The 18139-nt window shown below is 46.8% G+C and overlaps 1 protein-coding gene across 4 annotated transcripts in view; it reads right to left on the reverse strand.

Annotated features, from left to right (window-relative positions):
• Positions 1-17473, reverse strand: part of LOC147012590 (AMP deaminase 2-like) — a 79653-nt gene extending 62180 nt beyond the window's left edge. For 2 of the 4 annotated variants that reach the window (XM_085853598.1, XM_085853596.1), the window contains exons 1-2: positions 17265-17472; positions 14-141 (exon numbers count right to left, since the gene is read on the reverse strand). In XM_085853598.1, the coding sequence (XP_085709724.1) occupies positions 14-141; positions 17265-17295 (159 nt within the window). In that variant the 5' untranslated portion in view covers positions 17296-17472. Of the gene's footprint in view, positions 1-13; positions 142-17264 lie in introns of all 4 variants that reach the window. The other 2 variants (XM_085853600.1, XM_085853599.1) reach the window with 2 other exon arrangements.
• Positions 17474-18139: the final 666 nt, after the last annotated feature.

Genomic DNA, 18139 nt, shown 5'->3' on the forward strand with positions numbered 1-18139 from the left:
CCATACTACCTACCTCAACAATTTTGCTGATCTTCTCATCAAGGGGAGATGTTGCACCACAGAGGTTTGCAAAATACGGTGGCTGTGAGGTTGCAGACAGTGTACTACAATCAGCCTGAAGCCCATCCCTGCCACGCTCATCTGCAGATGCAGCAGATATAGCTTACGAGCAGCATAAAATAACGTGTGCATAACGTGCCTACAACTTATGGCCAGCGCAGCGGAACGTGTGAGTCATACGCTGGCATACGTCGTAAAATTTCAAGCATGCTAAAATGTAAGGACAACCGCAAAGTACAACGATGAAAGCCAGTGTACTACGACGTATGGCAGTGTTTTTCAGCATGCTCTTAACGTATACAAAACTTACCCATAACGTATTCGACGTGTGCCAGCGTTTTAGACAAATTTTTCATCAGTCGGCATACGCTGGCTGGATCGTCAAGGTGTGACAGCGCCTTAACTTCCATCAGCTGGAACCCCTAACTTCCATTTGAGGGAGACTCACTCACCACAACAATTGCAACTGGAAAAGCACTCAGTAGAGCACAGACCTCTGCCAGCCTGAACAGTTCATGTTTTGTATCCCACCGATAGGCCGGATCTGCATCCGAACCTGAACCAAAATCTAAATCGGCTTGTTCTTATTATCTCCCCAACTCGTCCACAAAGCTTTGTCATAATCCATCCACAACTTTTTGAAACATCATGCTATATATCGTTTTTTGTCCTCCATCTCAATGGTGAAGAATCAAATAAAAATTCTCAGATCCAAAACTTCACCAAAATCAAATCAATTAGTCCTAATCACACACCCAACCCAACCTGACCACCAAGTTTCGTCCGAATCCAAAAATTACTTTTTTAAATATACTGTTCACAAACAAACAGGGGTGAAAATAAAACCTCGGTCCAATTTTTGTGGCAGAGATAATTATCTGGAGGACAAAAAACAAAACAAAAAACAAGACGACCTGTGGTCACAAAGTGCAAATTAAAGAGCATATTCGGTTAGCCTTTGTGAGAACCTTCAAGGTGCCTAATCTCAACTGAGGTTGCCCAAAATAAAATTTGGTAAAGAATTTGAGGAAGGTATTCTTTGCAAATGGATACTGAATTGTACATGTGGCACCAACAGGTGGGTATATGGTGTGAACTAGTTTACAGGCTCCTCCACTACAGACCTATCAGCTAACTTCCCATCATCAGCATGGTCATGGAATCCATCATCACAGTTTATATCATTTCTGCCATTTACAGACTCCTCTCCAGCCTTGCCCATCTCTCCCCCCCCACCACCCACCCCTCCACAGCTTCTCTGTCTGTGCTATGTCCCTCCAATATTTCCACTGGCCATTCAAGGTCTGCCAGTAACCCCCTTCTGTCAAAACTACCAAAATCTAGAATCACTGCTCACCTTAATCTTTCATTCCTCTTTTTTTCCCCACCTTTGTAAGAAACTCCCATACTCTTCAATCCACCTCTTCTCTCCAGGTCTTCAAAACATTTGTTCACCACCATCTCATATCTTCCCCCATTCAAAACCATGATTTTTCTACCCCCGTTAATCCACCCCCAAACCCACCTCCTTCAAATTTCCTGTAGTACCACCTTGTTTATCCTATGTACCCCACCCCATCCCTCCCCCTTACACAGATCTCCGAATGTCCATGTTCCCTACTGATTTGTGCTTCCCTCTCCTACCCCGAGTCACCTCCTCCCTTTGAGATGTGTGTGTGTGTTTTTTGTTAAACATCCGTAAATGAAAATATAAATAAATGAAAATAAATAAATGAAAAACATGCAGGTGAGCGACCTGAGAATTAGTATAGGCTCTGGGGGATGTTTGTGTACACGACTCTTTTAGAGCGTCACCCTATTTTTTTTGTTCTACATGCCAAGACCTTCAAAAAAAGTTTGGGTAACACCTCCAGATCAAGTACATTTTCTCTGTAGGGTCCATCTTGGATTCGCAGTTGGCTACCAGCAAACTATAATTGAACCAAAATGCCCATATTGGGTTTAGATGGAATAAATCATTAGTAGACATCCATAAATTATTAATTTTGATTTACTTCAATTACTTATGCATTGCTCAACACATTTTAGCATGATTTATTCTCTTAAAACTTGGTTCACAGTAGAAAATGACGATATTTTACGTAATTTTAGTCAAAAATAGTCAAACAAGCTGTTAGTCCTTAGATCGTGACTCATACTTATACACGTACTTAGTCATGCACTCATTGTGATAATACAGATCTGCTCCAAACACAGAATATGGATCTTGAAGATCACAAGTTCAATCGAAGACGGAATCTTGGAAGAAGTTAGTTGCAGCAAGAAAAGACATAGCACGGTTGGATTCACTTATACGATATTTTGTGTACAGTTGTTTGTAGGATTTGTTATCACAGATAATGCAGTTCACAACTCGCAATCCTGTTGCTGTAGTATGTGCATTAGGTCGGTGGCAAACTGCTTGGGAGCGAGAGCTTCTACCTTCAGTTTTGTTCTGCTGAGAAAAAGATGTCTTGGCCTTGAACTAGATTCTTCTTAGTTATTCTGTCAAGAACTGTCTTCATAGTGTACTTCTTGTAAAATTAATTAGTCACATGATAACAAAACCCATCTCCTTCAACAAGCTTCAGTCTTTTGGAAACATGGTCATTGTGAATGCCGCTGGCTTCCCGTATCCTTTTACAGCCATTGCTTGTGCTTGCTGTCTTATCATCTCCTACTTTTTGGCAGATAATACATTTTGTTGCATCATAACAGAGGTCTTGAGATGATGTTACAAGAGTTACAGACTCCATCATTGGCACTTTATCCAACTCTTCACAACCCTGAAAAAAAAGGAGATTAGTACTACATGTTGTACATACGAGGGGAATTGGAGGCACAACCACACACTTAAAGTAAATTGGACAAATACCTATTTGGAATCAATGCTAGTTTTAATTTTGGCAATTGTATATGACCCCCATCTCCTCAGGGACTTCTTCTTCTTCTTTCGGCTCACTCCCGTGAGAGGTCGCCACAGCGGATCAACAGTCTCCATTTCGCTCTATCCTCCATTGACACTCCAACCACCCGCATGTCTGCCCTCACCGTATCCATGAACCTCTTCTTTGGCCTTCCTCTTCTCCTCCTGCCTGGCGGCTCCATCTTCAACATCCTTCTCCCGATATACTCCGCTTCCCTCCTGTGCACATGTCCAAACCATCTCAATCTCGCCTCTCTCACTTTGTCTCCAAACCGTCCTACCTGCGCTGTCCCACTAATATACTCATTCCTTATCCTGTCCATCCTCGTCACTCTCAACGAGAATCGCAGCATCTTTAACTCTGCCACCTCCAGCTCCGCTTCCTGTCTTTTTGTTAGTGCCACCGCCTCCAAACCATACAACATAGTTGGTCTCACTACCATCTTGTATACTTTCCCCTTCACTCTTGCAGCTACCCTTCTGTCACAAATCACTCCTGCAACTCTTCTCCACCCACTCCATCCTGCCTGCACTTTCTTTTTCACTTCTCTCCCACACTCTCCGTTACTTTGGACAGTTGATCCCAAGTATTTAAACCCATCCACCTTCCCCACCTCAAGTCCTTGCAACCGCACCATACCACCACCCGCCCTCTCATTAACGCACATGTACTCCGTCTTACTCCGACTGACTATCATTCCCCTTCTCTCCAGTGCGTACCTCCAACTCTCGAGGCTCGCCTCAGCCTGCTCCCTACTCTCCCTACAGATCATGATGTCATCCGCGAACATCATAGTCCATGGGGACTCCAGTCTGATCTCGTCCGTCAACCTGTCCATCACCATTGCAAACAGGAAAGGGCTCAGAGTTGATCCTTGGTGCAATCCCACTTTTACCTTAAACCGGTCCGTCATTCCTACCGCACACCTCACCACTGTCACACTGTCCTCATACATATCCTGCACGATCCTCACATACTTCTCCACCACTCCCGACTTCCTCATACAATGCCACAACTCCTCTCTTGGCACCCTATCATAAGCTTTCTCTAAATCCACAAACACACAATGCAACTCCTTCTGGCCTTCCCTATACTTCTCCATCAATATTCTCAAAGCAAACATTGCATCAGTGGTGCTCTTTCCTGGCATAAACCCATATTGCTGCTCACAGATCGTCACCTCTCCTCTCAACATAACTTCCAGTACTCTTTCCCACACCTTCATGGTGTGGCTTAACAACTTTATCCCTCTGTAATTTCCACAGCTCTGCACATCACCCTTATTCTTGAAAATCGGAACCAGTACACTTAATCACCACTCCTCCGGCATCCTCTCACTTTCCAAGACTTTATTAAACAATCTGGTTAACAACCCCACTGCCATCTCTCCAAAGCACTTCCATGCCTCCACTGGTATACCATCTGGGCCAACCGCCTTTCCACTTTTCATCTTCTTCATAGCAGTCCTCGCTTCATCCTTACTGATCCACCCCACTTCCAAATTCACTATCTCAACCTCTCCCATATACATCTATATCTCTATATCTCTATATCTCTCTCTCTCTCTATATATCTCTCTCTCTCTCTATATATCTCTCTCTCTCTCTATATATCTCTCTCTCTCTCTATATATCTCTCTCTCTCTCTCTCTCTCTCTCTCTCTCTCTCTCTCTCTCTCTCTCTCTCTCTCTCTCTCTCTCTCTCTCTCTCTCTCTCTCTCTCTCTCTCTCTCTATATATATATATATATATATATATATATATATATCTCTCTCTCTCTCTCTCTCTCTATATATCTCTCTCTCTCTCTCTATATATATATATATATATATATATATATATATATATATATATATATATATATATCTCTCTCTCTCTCTCTCTCTCTCTCTCTCTCTCTCTCTCTCTCTCTCTCTCTCTCTCTCTCTCTCTCTCTCTCTCTCTCTCTCTCTCTCTATTCATTAATCAGCTCCTCAAAGTACTCCATCCACCTTCTCAACACACTCTCCTCGCTCGTCAGCACATTCCCATTTGCGTCCTTCATCACCCTAACCTGCAGCACATCCTTCCCAGCTCGGTCCCTCTGTCTTGCCAATCGGTATAAATCCTTTTCCCCTTCTTTTGTATCCAACTTCTCATACAGCTCGTCATATGCCTTTTCCTTGGCCTTTGCCACCTCTCTTTTTGCTTTTCGACGCCACTCCTTGTACTCCTGCCTACTTTCTTCATCTCTCTGACTATCCCACTTCTTTTTCGCCAACCCCTTCTTCCTTATACTTTCCTGTACTTCCCCATTCCACCACCAAGTCTCCTTATCTTCCTTCCTCTGTCCAGATGTCACACCAAGTACCTTCCGAGCTATCTCCCTCACCACTTCTGCTGTCATTGCCCAATCATCCCACCCATCTTTACCACCATCCAACGCCTGTCTCACCTCCTCCCTAAATTTCACGCAACAGTCTTCCTCCTTCAGCTTCCACCATCTGGTCCTTGGTTCAGCCCTCACTCTCTTCCTCAACTTCACCTCTAAAGTCATCCTACAGACCACCAATCGATGCTGTCGAGCTACACTCTCCCCTGCCACCACCTTACAGTCACTAATCTCTTTCAGGTTGCATCTCCTGCTTAAGATGTAATCCACCTGTGTGCACTTTCCTCCACTCTTGTATGTCACCCTGTGTTCCTCCTTCTTCTTGAAATATGTATTTACCACTGCCATTTCCATTCTTTTTGCAAACTCGACCACCATTTGCCCTTCCACATTTCTCTTGTTGAGACCGTACCTACCCATCCACTCCTCATCCTCTTTATTCCCTTCCCCAACATGCACATTGAAATCTGCTCCAATCACCACTCTTTCATCCTTGGATACACTCTCCACCACTTCATCTAACTCACTCCAGAAATCTTCTTTATACTCCATCTCACACCCCATATGTGGGGCATATGCACTGATGACATTCATCATCACCCCTTCAATTTCCAACTTCACACTCATCACTCGGTCAGACACTCTCCTCACCTCCAATACCCTCTTGACATAATCTTCCTTCAGGATTACCCCGACACCATTTCTCCTCCCATCCACACCATGGTAGAACAGTTTGAAACCACCTCCAATGCTCCTAGCCTTACTCCCCCATCCACTTTGTCTCTTGTACACACAGTATGTCCACCTTTCTTCTCTCCATCATATCAGCCAACTCTCGCCCTTTGCCAGTCATCGTCCCAACATTCAGAGTTCCAACTCTCACCTGCACACTTCTACCCTTCCCCCTCTCCCACTGCCTCTGGACTCGCCTTCCCTGTCTCCTTCTCCTCCTTTGCACAGCAGTAGCACAATTTCCACTGGTACCCTGCTGACCACCGGTACCGGTGGCAGTCGTTGGTAACCCGGGCCTAGACCGATCCGGTATGGAAATTCGTTTTGTTGTCCGCACAATGATTTGACATGGGTTTTTACGCCGGATGCCCTTCCTGACGCAACCCTGGTCGCCTCTTACGACACACAGGGATATGGTACACCTATTCTAACAGGGGCATACACCGGGCCCAGTACAACTGGTACTCCCATCTCCTCAGGGACATAACAGGTAAATACATGTAAAGTATTCTGCACATTCTGGATGAGGCACAACCACATGTACCAGTGTGTGGCTGTGTCCCAGGCCTGGGGTTGAGCCCCATCCATTTACATGTATGGTTGTGCCCCATGTTACATGCGTTCATGTTAATGGGGGTCTGTTTTTGTTTTATTGTTTAGGCAGAAAACATGTGATAGTTTCCATTCCATTCTTCCCCAACTTCTGATAATGTATAATTTATCATTTTCTTCATATTCATATGTATCTGAGATATGATTTGACAAGCTGATACATTATAATAGTTGACCTTGAAAACATCGGCCAAGGTCAAGGTATTGGAAACCAAATCCATTCAATTCCTTACCCTTAAAAATGTGATGATTTGACATTTAATTCATATTTATATGTGTTCTAGATCAGGTTTTATTATATTGTTACGAATTCGCGACCACCGGCATGCGATCGACCGCGTTTTTCTAATAGCAGCCGCATCGCCCACCGGACGGACAATTCAGTCGTGACCTTCCGGAACAACGCCGGAACCCAATCACGGGTGGGTTCTTAATCCCAACACGGCTGAGCCAATTTTCTACCCACGCAAAATAGGGTCAATCGCCGAATATCGATATACCTAAGTACTCCCGCGGGTAGCCTACCGGGAGACCGTACCTCGACGCAGGTCGGCTTGGACACGAACCGCTCAAGCGGTCCGTTCCGTTCTTCAGTGATAACCGAGCGGGTATTATCACCCGACCCGATTCTATTTAACAGTTGTTTTAAACCCAACTATTATCCCGAGATGCAATATGGCGTTCCAAAGGGGGAAAAAGGACATGACGAACGGGTTAACATTCACTCAAGCACATTTATTATTTACACACATGCACATATACAGCCATGCAATCAATGCAGGTATTCAAAAACATGTATACAGGCAAAGCAATGAAAACACGTATGCAGTAAAACGATCATGCACGGGACGGGGACAAAGACACGAGCAAGGTGAAAGCACTACGACCGTCTATCAGCAATTATCATTTACAAGCACTTACACAGTTCTACTTATAGACGGCACCACCAACATTCATTCAAAAGAAAAGACTACCCTCAAAGACAATGGAGTCAGACAGGGTCCGTAGACCTTTATACCGTGGAGCCTTGGTGACCGAACGGGCCCCACGAGACCGTTGCAGGTTACCTGGCCCCTCGTGGTGCCTTGATGGGCGAGTCGCGACGTCTGTCCCCACGGCAGCTAGGATAGCCGCGGCCGACTCGGGCCTTCCATGGGGCCGGCGAGCTCTCTCCGGCGCTCTTCACTCGGACGCGGAGCAGAGCTGGCAGAGCGGCGCCTCCAGTCTGCCTCCCTGGTGCCACGCCCGGACTCCCCACCGACTGCGAGCTCCGACGAACGGGTCGTTCCACGGATCGCTTCTCCACAGACAGGCCACCACGAGCCGAAGATCCCACCAAGAAGACCACCAGAAGAAACCACCAACACTCGCTACTTGGCGTCCCGCGCGCCCATATATTCCTCCTGGCTTCTTGCTCCGCCCTCCTTCGAGCTCCTCTGGGAAGCTTCGAGAAAGGAGGGATTCCTCAGTTCCAATGCCTCGCTCCTCCCTGTTTAATCGCTCCGCCCCCCTTCCAGCTCCTGCGGGAAGCTTCCAGAAAGGAGGCGTTACCCATTTCCAGGGCCTCACTCCTATGAACCGACCAATGACGAATGATCTCCCCTTTGCGGGGCGTGGGAAAAACAGGAGGGAAAATCCACGCGCCACAGATATACCTTGTTCTTTTTCCTTGGCGTTCTCGGAATCCCTTGTTCCTTTCGCTTTGTGGAGACGGTTTTATGAGAAGAGAGGGTTGCAGTTTGGTGTGTGGAGAAGGGGGATTGGCAGTTGGTGTAGCGGGGAAGGTGGTTAGGTGATTGGCGTAATGGTGGTTGGCGTTGTGGTTGAGGTGATGAGGATGGCATGGTTTGTTGAGAGGCAGGTGTAGTTGTGGTTGGTGGTTCAGGCGATCGTGGTTGTTGTGATGGTGGCGTTGTGAAGGTGGTTGTTCCAAAATAACGATAGTCAAAGAAAAACACTATCTCAAAGGATCACAGCCCTGGTAACACGAATAAAATCCCATGAAACAACAGTGGGGAAATCCAACTGAACACAGACTAATCTATCTAACTGAATGAAGGACCTTTATGGTGTTCTGCTAATTTCCATGGCCGTAACACTACCCCCTCTCCTTTTTACAGACTCGTCCTGAGTCGTCGAATTTTCGTGTGCCATCATGTGTAAGTTTCCCCTAGTACGTTTTACCTTCGGATCCCCGAGTGCAACATTTAGTGTATTCGTGTCCCAAAAATAAATAACCTACGGGCTGAGTAACTAACTAAACAAACCCACTCATACAGACGACTTAAATAAATTGCCGGCGCTACGACACACATGCAGGGGGGAAGCAACTCATTTATAATTTTACCCTTAACTTTACTTATAATTTTTACACTAAACCATGGCCAAGGATAGATGGACTCTGTGGAAAAAAAAAAACAGGGAGCCAGGCTGCTCACACGCAGTCTCTGGTTTGCAGGTGACAGGGAATGTGGCGGGCTGCTCACACGCAGTCCAAGGCCTCCCCCTTGAAATGAGCGCAGTGAACACAAGTGGTGCACGGGCCGCCAGTGCAGTCCCGTGATGCGGCTGCCTACAGGGCAGTCCCTGCAGAACGCGCGATGATCTTGGCGCAAGCAAACACAAGCAATGTAGATGGATGGATGGATTAACACGGTGCACGGTCCGCCAATGCAGTCCCGTGATGCGGCTGCCTACAGGGCAGTCCCTGCAGCACGATCTGACGCAGCAAACAAACGGTGCACGGGCTGCCAGTGCAGTCCCGTGATGCGGCTGCCTACAGGGCAGTCCCTGCAGCACGGCGATGATCTGACTCAACCAAACACAAGCAATGAATGGATGGATGGATGGATGGATGGAACACACAGTGCACGGGCTGCCAATGCAGTCCCGTGATGTGGCTGCCTACAGGGCAGTCCCTGCAGCACACGCGATGATCCTGGCGCACATTGTAATGGACAGAAATGGGGAAAATGCAAGGAAGGGCTATCAGGCATGGGGTCAAGGGAAAGGCAGGCAGACAAGGCATGGCAAGGCAAGACAAGGCAGTTGTAGCAAAACGGGCCGGTGGTGAAGCTGACCAGCACAGGCCTTGTAGCAAAACAGCCGGCAGATGAACTGGCCGGCACAGGCCTTGTAGCAAAACAGCCGACAGATGAAGCTGGCCGGCCTCTTGCCTTGTACTGGGGGTTCATGGAGGGAGTGCGGTGATGCTGGCCACTCGGAAGGCGGGCTCGGACCTATCCTACTGTCTCCCTCCCAACCTATCGCCTTTGTCTGTCTCGGTCCATACCCACTCCCTTAGTTTGCAAAAAATCCACCCAATTTAGCCCAAACTTATTTTTGGTTTATTTTATTTTTATTTCCCTCATTATAATTCGTCTCCCGAACCACCTTTATAGCCGCTGTCCGGCTAACCTATCGTCATTCTAGCCTACTCCCAACCCCTATGTTCCCTTCCTGGAGGGGAATAAGGGAGAGCTGGCGTCCTGTGTCGAGGCACAATGAAGCCTCAGAATGGCCTCCTCAGATTTCAGCGATCTAAACCAAAAGTGGGTCCAGCGGCCCACAACGAGAGTGAAGGGATGGATGGTGCGGAGGGGTACACTTCCTATCTACCCTAACCATATAACTGTTAACTACCCCGGGGCTTTCCAAAAGCGCCTCTCGCTTAAACCATCGGTTCTAACAACCAAGATTCCCGTCGCCTGTGTTGGTGTCCTCACAATTTCGGGCCTCACCCTCCAATTTTCCCTCGTGCCCTTGCACGGTTTCGTGGCTGGGACGCGTGGCTCCCTTGGCAGGAACTACCCTATGCCGGTTCTCCAACGATGGCACCCCCGGGCACTACAACTGTCTCAGAGCCTACCAGCTCCCTAAACACCGGGGAGTGCCCTCCCTGGCGACTCCCCTGAAACGCTCATGTGGCAGGCTGGCGCCCCGGGCCCCTTCCCTGGGTGCCCGTACCCAATGCACTGCCCACTCGGCCAGTGGCGTCCCGGGCCCCGCTTCATGCAGGCCCACCCGTGCCCACTACGCTATCCCGGCCACCCCATGGGCCCTTGGCCTACCGCGGCCGACTAGCCCGGTGCCCGGGGTACCCACTAAGCGATACTCACCGTTCGTAGCCTCGCTCCCAGCCCATCAACAGGGCTCCTGCACCCCTCCAAAGGGTTTCGAGCCTACATTCCCACCAACAGCAAAACGACCTCCATTTTGTCAATTTAACTAACCCACCAACTCACTTATACTGACCCCGGGGTCCCTTGGGTGGGAATCACTCCTCCCCCCAATCACTCATTGCACCATGCATTCCACATTCGCTCCATACACGCAGACCTGCTGGCCTCACTCACTCATCAATTACATGTTTCAACTCTCTTCTCTTCTCACACATCGCTGATCACTGCCATTCTGCTTACTAAAACCCATAACTATCTCGTACTCCCTAGTCGTCCCTTAAACTAGTAGCACATTCCATTTAAGACTACATAGCTAAGCTACGTCCCCTCTACACACCCAAAGTCTGTCCATGTCTCGAAATATTATTTCCCATTTACTATCCTAAATCTGAACTACAATCCCTCCAACTATTCCATTCCACGGGCCCGATGAGGACTTATCCCTGCTCCACGGAGCCGGTCTAGCTATTACTAACCCTTCCCCCTAACTAGTTGTGCCCTGTGCCCTGGAGGGTTGCGATTTGGTGTGTGGAGAAGGGGGATCGGCAGTTGGTGTAGCGGGGAAGGTGGTTAGGTGATTGGCGTAATTGTGGTTGGCGTTGTGGTTGAGGTGATGAGGATGGCGTGGTTTGTTGAGAGGCAGGTGTGGTTGTGGTTGGTGGTTGAGGCGATCGTGGTTGTGATGGTGGCGTTGTGAAGGTGGTTGTAATGTGGTTGGTCCAAAATAACGATAGTCAAAGAAAAACACTATCTCAAATTATCACAGCCCTGTTAACACGAATAAATCCCATTAAACAACGGTGGGGAAATCTAACTGAATACAGACTTGTACATCGAAGCCGATATACCGGGGAGAAAAAATAATAATTACAGAACCGTTGGAAAGCGTCCATCAATGAAAAAATAAATAAATGCAAGTCAGTGACCCGAGACAATGGGGAAGCACGGTAATTTTGCGTGCCGACGGACATCGAAGCCGACACACCAGGAAAAAATGACAGAACAATCATAAAGCATCAATAAATGAAAAAAAATTAAATCAAATGCAGGTGAGCATGAAGACCATTCTACATTCACTCAGAATGCCTCGTTAGCTCTTAAACAAACACCCCCCCCCCTCCAGGTCCAAATGTTACATGTGCTGAACTATAATAGTTTGGACTATTATAATAATTATTATTGCTGAATAACAATAATAATTATTGCAGGAGGCAATTATGTTACGTGGAAACTTGCAATCAGATGTTCTGAACATCCTTCGTGCCAAAAAGGCACCTGGAATGAACGCTGGAACAGCCCTTCAGCAATTACAAATAAATTCCATATGTTCAGTTGTTTTTAAATAGAGAAGGGTGTAGTAATGGTACAGCGATCATCAGAATTCATCTAATCGCTGAGTTATATTGTTACGAATCTGACAGCCATGAGCACTCAGCATTCAGGTCCTTATAGAAGTTATATCGGAAAGTGTGTTTATAGTTAGGGCCCCCTACCTGTGTCTAACGGGAATTACATGTGTGCAGTGCGGAGTTTCGTTTACAACAAATCTCCTTCACTTCACTTACCGACGCCATTGCCCACGTGTGTTCGGCCACGTACGTGGGCGGAGATTTCCATCGCCTCAGACTGGGACTCCACCCAGGAAGTAAGGGGCGTACCCCTTGTCCAATCACACCACAGAAAGCGACTTTCCCAGGCACCCCGGCCAATGGGGTTGAGATTGCCACAGAGAGCGACTTTCCCACGACACGCCGTCCAATGAGGGTGGAGATCGCCTCAGATGGCGATTTTCTCACCGCGGAGGAAAAAGGAATAAAAGGAACGCCAGGCTGGGAGCGTTGGTTGGGTACTCGTCATTTTAAGGATTTTTTTTAGGGATTCGAATCCACCCTGCCTCCAACTAAATCTGGTACTCTACGCTCAGGGTACGACTCGGATCCGGCTCGGTAACAGCGCGGATCGAGCAGATCCTGCCGAGGGTGAATCAGATCATCATAGTCTTGGGGGTCGTGGGTCTTGGACCTGGCTCGTTCGTCTGGTCCTGGATCATCATAGTCTCTGATCTTCTCCTTGGTCTTGGTCAATTGGTGCGTGGCCGGTTGGAGAGCACGGTGCTTGGAGCGGCATCGTGTTGCGAGTTCGAGTCCCGCCGAGCCAGATCGTCGAAGACCACATGAGGTGGACAGGTCCAAGCACAGGCTCTGGTCTCCAGCTCACCTTTCCTTGAGCTGGACGCCTTCAATAAAGACCTGACGGGGTCCATTTCTTTGTGTGTGTGTGTCTGTGTGTGGGCCCATCTTCAAGTAGAATTGTGTAAGTGCTTTCTTTTGCTCATTGTACATTACATTTCTTATTCGGATAACTCTGCTCTTTGTGTGCTTCCCCTCCCCGATTATTGTAAAATAAATACCCCTATTGTTGAATGTACCAGCTCATTTCTGTGCTTCTTCCATTGGTTTGCCACGCTGCAAACGGGTATTAGGAGGCTTCATTGTTGTCGTAATCATGCAATCGGCCCAGCAGGAATCTGGTACTCTACGATCAGGGTATGACTCGGATCCGGCTCGGTAACAGCGAGGATCGCGCAAATCCTGCCGAGGGTGAATTTTCCCGGTAGTTTGGATGACGTGGGTACTTAGGTATATTGAAATTGGCAATCGACCCTATCCCATGTGGTCGACCTATTGGCGATCTTCGGTCCGATAAGGGATCCGTCGGCTCCAGAGTTATCCCGGGTGACGACCTATAAATTCTGGGTGTTCGGTAGAGCCGATTTTACTGCTCCATCTGGTGGTCGTGCTCACCACCGAGACCCAGCCCCACAACAATATTTTGGGAACAGCATCACGAAAGCCCTTATCAAGTAATTTAAAGTAAAAAAATTAGTTCAAGTCATGTGTCAAAATTATTTCATGTATCTTGCTGTTATTTCCATACTGCAAAAGGATTTAGGGGAATTTTTATAGCCTTGTGCAAAATCTGGTTTTATAACTGTACATAACAAAATATGATATCATTCAAGTTCACTTTACCAAAGGGAATGTAGCACAAGATCATACACATTGACATAGCTATCAAATATAAAAAATACAAATTGGACAATCGTGTAGCACTTTGTCCAACTATAAAAATCATCGGTGAATACTTGCCTGACAAGTCTCATGGAATTGCCATAAGGTCCCCTATCCCATGCACACCCAAGGCCATGCAACTAGAGCTTTGGATTGGAAAGTTTTAACTTTTAATAAAGCCAAAAATACTCACCAGGACAGTGCATGCATGAGGTAAGACAGCAGAAGCATCAAAAGCTATTACGAGGACATGCTTTTCAAGTTACCATCAGAGCAAGAAACTGATCATACCAGTCAACAATCTCTCTGATTGTGCCAATTCTAAATTAGCTCATGAATCACAACTACGCACAATATTGTTGCCAACGCTCATCAGATCCAAAAAGCAAACATCCTCAGTGGAGACCAATCAGCTCACTCATACATTAACCAACGGTCGATTGCAAGTTCCAACGGATAACCAGAGGAAAAGGGTCATGGTTTTCCTAAACATTAATACACAGTGCTAATACTACCTGAATGTAGAAAATATGGCCCACATCAAAACAAACTCCGATCTATTTTTATTAATAAAGTTTTAAAGCAAAATCTCCAAAGCCAATAATCAGCAAATCCAACTTGGAATTTACCAGTCTATGATGGAGTGGTTGTCTTGTCTTTCTCATTTACAAATAAACATAAAACGTGTGACATCAGGTTCGAGGAATGAAGCAGGCAGTCCAGGGGAGTTATTGTCTTGATTTTGAAATGGACAGACAGCTGTTATTTGTTTACTCATCTCGGTCGACATCTTACGCACCACGTCAGACTGCTATAACTAACTGTTTCTCTCTTACTCTGAGTGGTCTAGCAGACATAGCACTCGCACCTCGAGGTTTCTCTGCAAGTTGATTTTGGATCAGTGCAGTATCACATGGTAAAAAAAGAACAAAAAAAACACCATCATTATTTAGATCACTTTAAATCAAACATACAAACATGCTGGGAATGCAAATAGATTACTGGAAACAATGTCATGTAAACCGATTTGGGTCTCACAAACATCTGGCACTCGATATACCATCGTCGTCGATGTGGGAATGTTGGGTAGCTATACCAGTTTGTGATACCTTCATTCTACCACCCCGCCTGCCGCTCATCCCACCAACTTATCTTCCTTGTTAAAAGCATTTTTGGCAAAAACAACAATGACGACTGATGCTAACTTATGGAGCACAACTTAAATCTGTGCTGCCATCTTTCATTCTTCTCCTTCTGTAATGTGTAGTATGGAGCAAGTGGCTGTGAGTAGCATTACTGTTAGAGAGTGTAGCTGTGCCGCTGATGGCGTCCTCCCCATAGGTTCGGGAATGAATCTGAAATTTGTTCAGGGTGCAAGCGATAACTTACCTACTCTTCGTCGAAAGACACCGAGAGATCTTTAACGTCCAGCAACTACAAGCTCACTGCTCACCTCCACTTATTTGCTCCTCTATCCTCTCACCTGTGAAACAAACTTTCCTGGTCTGTTTAGTCCCATTCTTCCCTTTAGGGCTTCAAGACAGCTGTTCACCACTAACTCAGATCATTTCCCACCCATACTCATGATCTTTTCTACCTCAAATGACCTCATTCACAAGCACTCCCTTTTTTCAGGTCATTGTTACATTCCCCTCTCTCAGCTCTTCTGGTCACTTGGTGAATATTTTTTTTTTTCGCCAACAATGTTGATCTGCAACATCCGCCTGCATCACCATTTTTGACCAGTGTTCAAGAAATTGTTCTGAAATTTTGTGTATGTAGGTCACTCAAGGACAGCAAAACATAATTTTGGTTCAGATAACATCTGAATCCGAATTTTTTTTAAGTGATTGATCACCATTGAGAGATGGGGCCAAAATCGAGATGTAGCATGACATCTCAACAAGTTACGGATGGATTCCGACGAAACTTGGAGGTTGGGCGTGTGACAAGGACGAATCGATTCAATTTTGGGGAATATCTGAATCTGGGACTGGATACGATAATTTAAATTTTAAAATGATTCTTCACCATCGAGAGATCCAGATCCGACCCATCAGTGGGATACATAACGTAAACTGTTCAGCTTGGCGGGGGTAGACGCTCAACTGAGTGCTGTTCCGTTGCACTAAGTGCCACTGTATGAATTATTTTTCATTTGTTAGTCATCGATTGGTTTAATGATATAATTGTAAACTATGCATACACTGAACCCAAGATAATTATTTGTACCAAACATGGTGGGAAATCATTGTACATTGTCCAGATAAACTCCTCAGGCTAGTTCCTCCCCGACCAGCACAGCAAGAGCCAGTAATGAAGAGCAACGTGAAGACAAGACAAACCAAACATTCTCTGCCAACCTCTCAATGAGACTCATCTTCACACTCATCATGTACCAACAACCCATAAGGATTTCCAAAAACAAGATCCCAGACTCTCACACACTGGTACCATGGACCAGGGTTACTTTTACCCTCTTTTGGAGTTATTGGTTTCTATTTTAATCAATTTTATTCCCATCCACAGCCGATATACATTATATGATACAGAGATCAATATTTTCACCCTGGAACATGAAACAACCATTTGTTTCTTCCTCTCGAGATTTCGAATATATTCTACCCTACTTCTATCAACGGCCACAAATATCCCCCACCATCCGATGGGGTGGGCCAAGGGGGACGCGTCTGGGCCAAGGGGGACGCGTCCGGGCCAAGGGGGACGCGTCCGGGCCAAGGGGGACGCGTCCGGGCCAAGGGGGACGCGTCCGGGCCAAGGGGGACGCGTCCGGGCCAAGGGGGACGCGTCCGGGCCAAGGGGGACGCGTCCGGGCCAAGGGGGACGCGTCCGGGCCAAGGGGGACGCGTCCGGGCCAAGGGGGACGCGTCCGGGCCACGGGGGACGCGTCTGGGCCACGGGGGAGGTGTTTGACCCAAGTCTTTCACAAACCAGTTGGGAAGATATGAGGCTCAACTGAGTCTGAAAGGCGCTTTGGGCTCCAGATTTGTCATTGTCCAGAATGCGGGCGATAACTCGCCTCCTCAAGAAAGGCACCACGTGGGGTCATTAACGTCCACAAACGAATGATAGCAGCACACGGGACACCCGGCTTAACGTGCCGTCGAGTTTGTGATGCAACCAACGCCCGACCTGCGAATCACCAGCGCGGCAGTTTATAAACAATGCTAAATGTGGACAATCTCCTCAGTTCGATTCACAACGTTTCATCACGAACGAGTCACAGCTCGCGAACACTGAATGAAACACATTCTCGATATTTTTTATTCCTTCCCTCAAGAGAAACTCACCCGGCGCGGAGGAAACATCTTCCACAGACATGTCCGTCCCTCGTGGGTTGTTCAGTCACACCGACGGACACGTTTAAATGGGAGAGAGAGAAACACGAGTAGAGCGACCTCTTGGCACGTGATCCCAAGCTGCGACGTGGAGATAACAACAACAACAACACTACTGCGGCAGCCGATTGTGGTTTGAAACACCAACGGAAAGTAGAAACAGAAATATATAGTTATATATATCCGCCTTATTTGAAAAAAAAAATTAACCAAAGGGGGGGGGGTGCATGACGTATTTCACAACAACCAATACTGGCCGTGTATTCGATAATAACCAATTGCGAACCTCCAACAAGATTGATTGCACTTGCACGCCGTAGCAGCCGCATTGGAATCGGGAACTCTCGTGGGAAACCAGGATCTCGCGAGAGGAGTTAATGGAGGAAACGAGTTTTTATTTAATGTTCTTTTGGGGGTTTAATATCGTTTTCAGAGCCGAAAGGCGCGATGTTCGCCACGCACCAGAACTTGGACGTGATACCCAAGGGTCCCTTTGGTTTCCCGATAATTTCATGTGCATTTCCCGCTTTCTTATAAGAATCTCAGCACGGCTTCACAGAGTCGGGGATGCTTCTGGCAGACCCGACACTTTAAACCCCATGTGTGTGATATTCTGAAGAAGGTTCCTTGGGGATCGCTCGTAGAGCGGGCATTTTTTTGTGGAATGTCGGCCGAGGCCTCACTTTTTCACATTAGCCCGTCATTCCGCACAGAGATGGGGTTTTGCAATCACACGCGTGTATGTGTCTTTAAAAAAATGTTTGAGCTTTTTATCATCAAATTAATATGGAATAGGCAAAGGCGAGAAGCGAACGTAGAATTCTTCT

The sequence above is a fragment of the Eptatretus burgeri genome, chromosome 14 (genome assembly GCF_056783735.1).
Source record: "Eptatretus burgeri isolate ZD-2024b chromosome 14, Ebu_testis_v1, whole genome shotgun sequence".
NCBI classification, from domain to species: Eukaryota; Metazoa; Chordata; class Myxini; order Myxiniformes; family Myxinidae; genus Eptatretus; species Eptatretus burgeri.